At 45.4% G+C, this 11,522-nt stretch overlaps 1 protein-coding gene across 1 annotated transcript; it reads left to right on the top strand.

Annotated features, from left to right (window-relative positions):
- Window positions 1–1,999: 1,999 nt before the first annotated feature.
- LOC131250618 (uncharacterized) lies at window positions 2,000–2,518 on the top strand. Its single transcript, XM_058250905.1, has one exon. It carries the CDS (start codon window positions 2,000–2,002, stop codon window positions 2,516–2,518), a length of 519 nt encoding a protein of 172 aa, XP_058106888.1.
- The last annotated feature ends 9,004 nt before the right edge of the window (window positions 2,519–11,522 follow it).

Below are 11,522 nucleotides of genomic sequence, written 5' to 3'. Positions count from 1 at the left end.
GAAGAAATTGGGTCAAACATGGATTCATAACCTAGTCCAACAAATATCATGGTCATTAGATCAAATAACCTGTCAATACAATTGGATCAAGCCAGCGAGATCGAGAGGGGGAAGGAACAAAATTGGTTAGTCATTCCCCTGACAGTCGAATCGGTCAGCCAAAAAAAATGCTAATGTAAATAGCAATTGGCATCCCAAACTAGGTCAGGATCAATCATGGTTTACAATGCCATCCTGTTCGGGATCCCTTGGAACCAAAAATTGAAGAAACGCCTAAAATCCAAAAGTAATAGATATTTCAGAAATAACAAAAAAATCAGATATTTCTCAAAATCACAAAAAACCAGAAACTCTTCAAAAATGAAAAAATAGTAGAAAACCCTTCAAAACTCACAAACAACAGTGTGTCAAACACACCAGTCACAACACCAGAGTTCAAGGTCGATTCATACGATTTTAATCTAAAGTTAGACTTTGAACTCATGGGTTTGGATGAAGCCCAAGATGGGGGAAATGATGACCTGACTCTCGAACTAGAGGATTCCCTATAAGGTTCGAAACAAAGGCCAATGTCATTGCAAATGATTTTAAAGTTGTAAACTTGGGATCACCGGAACTTCCTAGAGAAGTGAGCATCGGTAGATCCTTGGTCAGGAATGCAAGTAGAGGATGATGGAATTCTTAAAGCCAAGATTATCCAACTTTAAGATATGCCTGGACTTGACGAAGAACTAGTAATACATCACCTACTAACAAAGCCTGAAATGAAGCCTGTCAAACAAAAGCTCTGAAGAATGAAGCCAGAATGGGCCCTAAAAGTCCATGATGAAGTAATCAAGTAATACAATGCAAGATCCTTGGTAGTCTCCAATTACTCGGAATGGCACGCAAATATCGTACCAGTTCCAAAGAAGACGACAAAGTCAGGATGTGCAATGACTTCCAGGATCTGAACAAAGCTAGCCCCAAAGATGATTTTCCACTACCTCACATAGACACACTAGTAGATAATACAATAAGACATAAAATCTTCTCATTCATGGATGGTTTCTCCGGTTACAATCAAATCAAGATGACCATTGAAGACCACAAGAAGACATCCTTCATCACATTGTGGGAAACTTTCTGCTATCGGGTTATGCTATTTGGGTTGAAAAATGCGGGAGCTACATAACAACAAGTTATGACTGCTCTATTCCACAATCGATAAACAAGGAGATGAAAGTTTATGTGGATGATATGATTGTCAAATCTTGCACAATTGAAGGACACTTCGAAGACCTCAAGAAACTCTTCAATAAACTGGAAAATTTCAAGCTCCACCTCAATCCACAAAAATGTGTTTTTGGTGTAACCAGGGGAAAACTGCTAGGCTTCATCGTCGGTGAAGATGGCATCACGGTGGACAAAACTAAGACAAACGAAATCATCGAAATGCCATCTCCAACAACTGAAAATTTGAGATTTCCTTGTGCAAATACAATACATTAGTCGATTCATCACTCAGCTCACATCCATTTGTAAGCCCATATTCAAGCTCCTAAGGAAAAACTTGCCAAAAGAATGGAACGACAATTGTCAAGTGGCCTTCAACAAGATCAAGAAGTACCTGCTGAAACCCTCAGTGCTTATGCCACCTACACCAGGCACACCATTATTGCTCTATATCTCTATAGCAGCAGAGGCAATTGGGTGCGTCCTCGGCCAGCACGACATTTCAGGAAGGAAGGAACAAGCAATCTATTAATTAAGCCGAAGGTTCACTAGCTACAAATCCAAGTATTCCACCTTAGAGAAAACGTGTCTCACTTTGGTCTAGGCAACACAACGGCTTCGACAACACATGATTGCTTGTCTAATCCTTCTGCTCGCTTGCATGGATCCATTAAAATACCTGTTCGAAAAGCTATCATTAACAGGTAGGATTCCGAAATGGCAACTGCTACTTTTGGAGTTCGACATCACCTATGTCACTCAGAAAGAAATTAAGAGGTAAGTAATGGATAACCACCTAGCAGCACACTCTCTACCTGATCATCAACCATTGAAGACCTTCTTTCCTGACAAGGACATCCTCCTTATTAAGGGAGAAGAAGAAAGGAAGGTAGGAGAGTGGACACTCTTCTTCAAGGGAGCCGTCAACTCAAAAGGAAGTGGAGTAAGAGTGATACTCTATTCCCCCGACGATGTCTCGATCCCTATCTCCAGGCGATTGGCATTTAATTGCACTAACAATATGGCTGAATATGAAGCATGTATCGCCGACCTGAAAGACGCCATCATCCTCAACGTGAAAAGATTGCAAGTCTTTGGAGACTTAAAACTTATCATCAACCAAACAAACGATGAATGGAGGACCAAAGATGAAAAGTCGATCCTCTATCACTTCTATCTGGAGAATCTAAGCGAGGAATTTGATGAAGTCGCATTCTCATACATGCCCCGAGCTAAAAATCAGTTCGCAGACACCCTTGCCACCCTTGCCTCAATGCTTGAGATTCCTAAAGGAATTTCTTAGTGGGAACTTACTGTGGAGCTTCAAGAAGAGACCACCTTCTACTTATAAATCAATGAAGTAGAGGTTTCCCCAAGCAGCCATCCATGGTACATTGTAAGGCCCATATCTTAGTCTGAACCATTCCTTAGGTTCTCGCGGTCCTTCAGATCAAATTTTGGCAACCTTCGACCTGTACCCGACGTTTGTACACATTCCTAAGCTGAGTCCTGCAAACTTGAGTCGACTCAACTCGAGACTTGTACCCTAGCGACCATGCCGTCGCCGCGGTTCTGATGCCACGCCTCATGCACCGAGGTGATACCCAAGCCAGGAGATGTGGGACCGTATTCAGTTCGAGGAAAACACTGCACGTTGCAAAACCCAGGAGAATCTCTACCTAAATATCACATCAATCCCATCAATCCCATCAATGGTCAAGTACATGTCAAGTACACCATCACCTCACACCCCATCCCCAAGCAACCCCATAAGTTAACAATTTCTTACACAACCATACCCCTCTTACTCAAACTACCCCAAAAGTCAAGAAAGCTCTTACACACCCATCACTCACCTCACCCATCACTCCATTACCCATCTCTCTCTCTCTCTCTCTCTCTCTCTCTCTCTCTCATTTCTCAAACTCATTCCCAAGCAAACCAAGCTCCAATGTATGAGCTTCCCAAGCTCTCATGGAGAAGCTCTAATGTAGCCCACTTCATACCCTCTCATCTTCCATCTTAACCATTAAAACTTCATCACCTTCCATTAAAATTAAAGCCTAAGTGATTACCTTTCCAAGGAGCCAATAAGAAGTGGACGGTGGGTGATCTTGGACGCACTTTTTCATTCTTTTTGTATTTGTCTTTTTTTGTGATCTAAGGGCCCGCATATGGTGGGACCCACTTTGATGTATGCTTATATCCAAGGGGAGCCTATAGTGCCGGGGCCACTCTGTCATTGCCGATCTCTCTCCTTTCCTCTTTCTCTCCCTCTCTTTCTTTCTCTGTGATTAGTGGCCCACCCATGATGTGTGAATTTTATCCATGGTGTCCAACAAATGGGCTACCTTGATCTCGGTTGGGGCCTTCATGACCAGACGATCACATATGCCCAGACGAGAGGGAAAGATGAATATTAGCTTGACCGAAATCCTTTGGCCCACTACGTGAGACCACCATGATGAAGTGCATCATCCAACACCACCGAGCTTGCTGGACGGTGGCTGGACGATGGATAGCCATTGTATATATTATATATACTTATATATGTATATGATATGAATATATATTATAATATTATGTTACATTATAATATAATAACATGATATAATATTATATTAAGAATAATATATATATATATATATTGTATACCCACTAGGCATACCTGTACATGTGGGACCCACTTTTTTTAGATTTCAAGGGTTGGCGTGTGTTGATTAGTAGCCACGCCCAACCATCCAAGTTAGCCCATCTAAACCGCCCATCTGTTTACACATCCAAGCCGTTCAGAGGGTGGGATCCACTACCTTCTCAATGTCAGCAAGTTCTGGGGTCCTACGTGTGGAGGTGCTCCATCCAAACCATCCATATCATGGTGGACCCCACTATGATGTGCATGTGGTTCCTCATCATCCATTGCTTGGATGGTGGGCCACCTCTGTGTATGTGTTTCATCTAGCGGTCCATCTATGTGGACGCTGGTTGTCCTTTAAAAAAATAATAAAATAAAATAATATATAAAAAATAAAATATATATTAATACAAAATATTATATAACATATACTGTGGTGGACCACATGGAACCCAACTCACCAGCAGATTGGCTGGGTACCGCACACCAGCAAGTGGTCTGGACCCCACTATAATGTATGTTTTGTATCCCACCATGCAGATGGTTTGACGGTGGGCCCTTCATGCTATATATATGCCATCCAAACCACTTACCCATTTGGTGAGCGTAGACCCCACCTGATGTGTACGGTTCATCCAACCACCCATCCATTTGGTAAGCCAGTCCTAAGGCTTGAGACTATAAATAAGACAAATCTATATCAAGTGGACCACGCTAGGGGAAACAGTGGGATGAACGTCCACCATTGAAACCCCTTCGGTTACAGGATTTTGGAACAATATGACATTTATTTTTGCTCCATATCCAGACCTTTGTGACCTTATGAACAGACTGGATTGGAAATAATACTATGGTGGGACCCACTGGAATTTAATAGTGGAAATCAACATCACCACTGTCAGGTGTGGTATGGTCCAGATGATCCTTTGGATATGATTCATTTTTTTGTGATTATGTTCTAAAATGATCTCTAGCATTAGATGAATTGTGTGTTGGTTTGGGCCCATTTGAATCGGCCCATCTAATTTTGCCCATTTGATTCGGCCCATTTGATCGGCCCATTCGATTGGCCCATTTGATGTATATGAGGCCCAATGAAACATATGTGTGGCCTTTGTGTGGGCCGAATGTGATGAGGCTCATTGTGATGTGAGAGTACACCATGATGTATGTGATGATGTTTTTGACAGTCATGCCTTACGAGCAATGATGGTTAAATGTCCGCATTATAACTCTCCCTAGGGCCCATTGTTAGACCCATACTTGTAGTGTATAGGCCGTCTAAGCCCATCTTCATTATGAACAGAATCCATCACCATATAACATGTTTAGTATAGTTCCAAGATTCATGCTCATAAGCATCATATGTATGCTTAATATGAGGAGTGATTGATCATAACACATGCCTTTGGGTAGATTGTTTATGGGCTCCTTGATAGGCAGAATTACCCTACATGAGTGCACAGTACGTGCAGGATTGCTGTATGACTGGATAGTGTGATTCATGCATTTCGCATTGTGTGACATGTTACTGTACGCCCTAGCGACATCAGGGTTACAGCCCCCACGGGCGTATCATGGTTGGTAGGATTGGACACCAGAAATCTTATTCTACATTGGGTGCTATAGATGTCCCTAGGTGAAAGTCCTTAAACCCTTATGGTACCAGGAGGTTACTCCAACGTCTAGACCAAGTAGATGCATGAGCGTCGAGTGTCGAATACCAGGAGGCCCCACTTTTCACTATGTCGTGGTCGGTTGGAAGGGGGTGCGGCCTTATTTGCCCGAGAGGAGGGGGCAAAGTTAGGCTGAGTCTGACCAGCTCGAGGGATGGATCCGCTATCGACAAGTCGGGCCCAATATTGGTAGATGGATAGTGAGGTCCTTTTCACTCACCTTATTGTACGCTATGGGGCGACAATCTTGTTTGGAGTGTACTAGACCTCGGTGATATTTTAGAGTTGAGTTATATTGTCATGTGGACTTAGATGAGGATTAGTGTGCTTGAATTGCATCTCGCATGGCATGGCCTTGGTATGGCTGCTATCATTCATGCCTTGCATCGCATGGCCTTGGTATAGCCAATTGTATTCATGAATGCATCAACATAATTCACATTACTCTGATACTACATAATTGCAATACTACATTACACACACACTTTCACCACCCTCTAAGCTTTCCATAAGCTTATGCACGATTGTTGTATGTAGGTGATGTTGGATCGTAGCAGTGCTGAGGCTTGAGCACCTGGCAGATCATCTTACAGCTTTTGTCTATCATTATTGTATTTTCCTTTATGCGCATTGTACTTATAAGTTTTTATCATAGTGGAAATGTGGAGTTTTTTGTCGTTGTTTGTGGGTTATGCCTTTGGTTATGCTTATTACGAATCGAATTGATGTTGAAAATCCTCCTCATAGCATCCCAGGATCAAAACCTGGCGGATGGGCATTTGGAGCTGATAATGGGGTTCTACGAAGGCTTTCGGCACCGGATTCGGTGATCGAGAATTTTGTGAGCCCAGTTTCTGAGTTTGGGACGTGACAGAAGTTGTTATTAGAGCATAACTTGGGAATAACTAAGAACAACATTACATGTCTACTATAAATGATTAAGTCCCAAGTTCGGATAGCTTAGCGATCATTTATTATAGACCCTTAACGTGCATGGCTTCGAGAGTTTTCAAAGTTGATAGGCGCCTTTACTCTTTCCTGTAGGACATACCGCCCAAGAGAGTGACCCAATCGAATCCCGCTCCACCACTTGAGACTCTCGCTCCACCACCTGTGACTCCTGCCCTACCACATACGATCCCCACTCCACACCAGAGATTCCTACTGCCTAGCCTGAGGATGCAGCTCCTCCAACCGAGTCTGGTGCGGATCTGACCATGCCTGTGAGTGCCTCCCAGTTACAGTAGATGTTGCAGGCTGTGAAGGCCGCCCTTCAAAGGCAGGGCAGGTACCCCATTATTTCACCAGCCCAGGCAGAGAAAGAGCGCGCAAGTGTCATTCTTCGAGAGTTTCGACAACTCGATCCCCCGCATTTCTAGGGCGAGCCAAACCCGACAGTAACTGAAAGATGGCACTCGGATGTGGAGAAGATATTTGATACGATGGGATGTACAACCCAGTGGTGAGTCTGATTAGCAGTATTTCTTCTCCAGGGTGAGGCTGAGCACTAGTGGACATCAGTATCCTAAGTAGCAGGCGCCGATTTTTTGTGGACTTGGGAGGATTTTGTAGATCAATTTGATCGACAACATTTTCCTTATCACATCCAACGACAGCGAGTGTTGGAGTTCAAGGCCCTGGTGTAGGGTGATATGACGATAGCTCAGTATGCGGAGCGGAGAGCCCACCGATTCGAGGATTTTGATGATAGCTCGTTTTGTAGTGTTGTCCAGATTTACCCCATATCCAGTAGATGATGAGGAGCAGAGAGCCCACTGATTCGAGGATGGCTTGTGTTACGGTCTTCAAGACTGTGTTATTCGGCATGAGCTCCTGACTTTTGAGGAGGTGGTATGGAAGACCCAGATTTTTTAGGTCGAGTGGGCCAGCACTCAGAGTCATCGCGGTCAGAGGAGAGACCAGAAGAGGTAGGCTCCATCCGGTGACTCCCAGCAGCGTCAACCACAGCAAAGGTGCACAGGTCGCCCAGTCTTCCGAGCACCAACAACACCTCCAGCACCACCTCTGAGGCAGTTCACTGGCACCTGTTTTGGATGCGGTGCGACGGGGCACCGTATGTGAGAGTGTCCTTGCCCCTAGCAGCAACAGTAACAGCAACTGAGAGGTTCACAGTAGCCTCCACCACAGCAGTAGCAGAGACCCCTATAACAGTAGCCACAACAGCCCCCACCACCGAGGACCCCTCAGTAGTAGCAACAGCACCAGCCTCCGAGGCCGCAGCAGTAGAGGCAGTAGTTTCGACCGCCTCAATGACACCAATAGCAGCACCACACTCAGAGGGGATGGGCATCTCCCCAGCCGACTCAAGCTAGTTCTACGTGGGTTAGAAGGATCCGCAGTCATCTAAAAGGGTCGTCGAGGTTATACTTTTAATCTCTACATGTATTGCATGTGTGTTGTTTGATTCTGGTGCCTCGCATTCCTTTGTTGCCAAGAGTATCTGTCGATCAACTGGTTTATCATTGGAGTCTGCTCATAAGGGCCTGTCAGTATCGACTCCCTTAGGGAAGACTGCAGTGTTGGGCCGATTTTGCTCATTTTACCCCGTTCTGGTTGGGGATATCTTTTTCTCTATCGATCTATTTACATTGCCGATGTCCGAGTTCGATGTCATCCTGGGCATGGATTGGCTTACCGAGTACCACGCCGTATTGGACTACTCCACGAGGACAGCCACGTCCTGTATACCTAACTTGCCACAGTTCCAGTTCATTGTCTAGCCCAGATGAGAGTCGTTGTCTTGTATGATGTCATGTGCCATTGAGGAGCCCATAGTTGTGAGCATCGACTAGTTGCCCGTGGTTTCCGATTTTCTCGATGTGTTTCAGGAGATTCCAGGATTACCGCCTCGCTGACACACTAAGCTTCAGATTGATCTTGTGCCTGGTACCACACATATTTCGAAGGCCCCATATCGTATGGCACCATTAGAGTTGAGGGAACAACAGAAGCAGTTAGATGAGTTGCGCGAGTTAGGCTTTATCCTTCCGAGCAGTTTGTCGGGGGAGCACCGGTACTCTTCGTGAAGAAGAAGGATGGCTCATTGAGGCTCTTTATAGATTACCGTAAGCTCAACAAAGTCACAATCAATAACAAGTACTCGCTCATGAGGATTGATGATTTGTTCGATCAGCTGCTGGGTGCGCAATTCTTTTCGAAGATTGACTTGCGTTTCGATTATCATCAGATTTGGGTCTGAGAGGAGGACATCCTGAAGATGACTTTTAGGACGCATTATGTTCATTTTGAGTTTCAGGTCATGTCCTTCGAACTAACCAATGCACCCGCGGTCTCCATGGAGTTGATGAACGAGGTCTTCCGTCCGTATCTCGATCAGTTTGTTGTAGTCTTCATTGATGACATTCTGATCCATTCGAGGACCCATGAGGAGCACAATAAGCATTTGGAGCTTGCATTACAGACCCTTTACATCTACCAGCTGTATGTGAAGCTGGAGAAGTACGAGTTTTGCCAGGAGAAGGTGAAGCTCCTCGGTCACATGGTGACAAGGGAGGGTGTCGCGGTGACCCCTCGAAGGTTGATGCAGTGCGTCAGTGGGACCAGCCCACGAGCACGTTCGAGATCAGCAGTTTTCTTGGTTTGGCAGGCCACTACTGGTGTTTCATTGAGGGCTTCTCCCGTATTGTAGCCCCATTGACCAGGTTGACTCGGAAGAGCGCAGAGTTTGTTTGGAGTGACGCATGTGAGCAGGCATTCGCAGAGCTGAAGGACCATCTGACGTCCACCCCTGTCCTTACTCTTCCCTCTAGGAGTGATGGATTTATTGTATTTACCAATGCCTCACATATTAGTTTGGGTGTTGTCCTGATGCAACATGGGAGACCAGTGGCCTTCGTGTCTCATCAGCTCAAGGTCCATGAGTTGAACTACCCCACGTATGATTTTGAGCTGGTGCAGTTGCTTCACACTGAAAGTGTGGAGGCACTATCTGTATGGGGTTAGGTTCGAGCTCTTTTCTGACCACAAGAGCATGAAGTACCTCTTCTCATAGTTTGAGTTGAACATGAGACAGAGGCGCTGGATGGAACTCCTGAAGGACTATGATTTTAATCTTCAGTACCACCCGGGCAAGGCGAACGTGGTGGCAGATGCCCTCAGCCGTCAGCCAAGAGACCTAGTGGCACATATGATGATTCAGGAGTGGCAGATGTTCGAGGATATAATAGAGTATGATTTTGAGTTCAGTTGGTAGTCTTCTATTGTGTAGTTATCGAGCCTTTTGATTCAACCATCTCTTGTCGCAAGGATGATCGAGGCTCAGCAGGCTGATGAGTCGTTGTAGAGTTATATGGCTGAGGCGGCATCTGAGAGTCAGTCAGATTGGCTTATTAGTTCTGATGGTGGGCTTCACTTAAGAGGCCGATTTGTGTCTCGGATGTTCCTGAGTTATGCAGAGACCTTATGACTGAGGCACATCGATTGCGGTTTTCTATCCACCTTCGCTCGATGAAGATGTACTATGACAAGAGGCGACAGTATTTTTGGGTGGGGATGAAGTGTCAGATCGCCATTTTTGTGGCCAAGTGTAACACATGCCAGTGTGTCAAGGCCGATCATTAAAGACCCCCTGGTCTATTGCAACCGTTGGCATCCCGATGTGGAAGTGGGAGCACGTGTCGACAGATTTCATTATGGGCTTGCTGAGGACTCAACGCGGTCATGATGCCATCTGAGTTGTTGTGGATCATCTGATGAAGTCAGCACATTTTCTTATGATGCGTGCGATTTGGTCTATGGGCCGGCTTGCGAGGTTATTCATCGAGGAGACTGCATGGCATTCCAGTCTCGATCGTTTCTGACCGAGACCCGAGGTTCACGTCTCAGTTTTGGGAGAGCTTCCAAAGAGCGATGGGGACTAATTTGTAGCTCAGCACCACGTATCATTCGCAGACCGATGGTCAGAATGAGAGGGTCAACCAGATCCTTGAAGATATGCTTCGGGCCCATGCGATTAATTTTGGGGGTAGCTGGGATAAGCATTTACGATTGGCTGAGTTCGCATACAACAACAACTATCAGGTGACCATTGACATGACTCCTTTTGAGGCACTATATGGCAGGCCGTGCGGATCTCCGGGTTGTTAGACTAAGGTTGGAGAGCACCATCTCCTAGGTCCCGAGCTTGTGCAGTAGATGTCAGAGGCTATCGATATCATCAAGCAGAGGATGCGCCAGCTCAAAGCCAGCAAAAGAGTTTTGTTGATCACCGTCGTCATCCCTTGGAGTTTGCTGTAGGGTACCATGTGTATCTTAAGGTCTCACCCATGAAGGGCGTAGTTCGATTTGGAGCGAAGGGCAAGCTTGCCCCAAGATTCATAGGACCTTTCAAAATTACTAGGCGCGTTGGCGCTGTGGCATATCGGTTTGCCTTGCCATCTCAGTTATCTGGCATCCATAACATTTTCCATGTCTTTATGTTAAGGAAGTGTGGGTCAGACATCATTCCTGTTATTGATTGGCAGCCGTTAGAGGTTTGTGAGGACGCTTCCTACATTGAGCAGCCAGTTCGTATCCTTGACCAGAAGGAGCATGTCCTCCTGACCAAGGTCATTCCATTAGTGAAGGTTCAGTGGGGTCACCATTCTGTTGAGGAAGCTTCTTGGGAGCGCGAGGCCGAGATTCGAGAGCGTTATCCCCGTCTCTTTGATGATTGATTATGTGTCATATTTTGTATGTTGTCTCCAATTTTATAAGATGATGTTATGTTTCTTCTTCCTCATGAGTGATGTTTAGTTGTGATGATTGTGTGAATTTCGAGGGTAAAATTTTTATTTGGAGGGGAAAGTTGTAAGGCCTGTATCTTAGTCCATACCATTCCATAGGTTCCCGCGGTCATCCCGATCGAATTCCGGCAACCTTCGACCTTTATTCGACGTTTCCGCATGATCCTAAGCCGAGTCCTGGAAACCTGAGTTGACTCAACCTGAGACGTGTACCCTAGCGACCGTGCCATA

This window comes from Magnolia sinica, chromosome 7, assembly GCF_029962835.1.
Source record: "Magnolia sinica isolate HGM2019 chromosome 7, MsV1, whole genome shotgun sequence".
Lineage (NCBI taxonomy): Eukaryota > Viridiplantae > Streptophyta > Magnoliopsida > Magnoliales > Magnoliaceae > Magnolia > Magnolia sinica.
Note: the sequence above shows the minus strand (reverse complement) of the source record. Positions and strands in the feature narration are given on the sequence as shown.

What these genes read in the sequence shown, in the direction of transcription:
- LOC131250618 (XM_058250905.1), top strand. Translation starts at nt 2,000, where the DNA reads ATGGATAACCACCTAGCAGCACACTCTCTACCTGATCATCAACCATTG.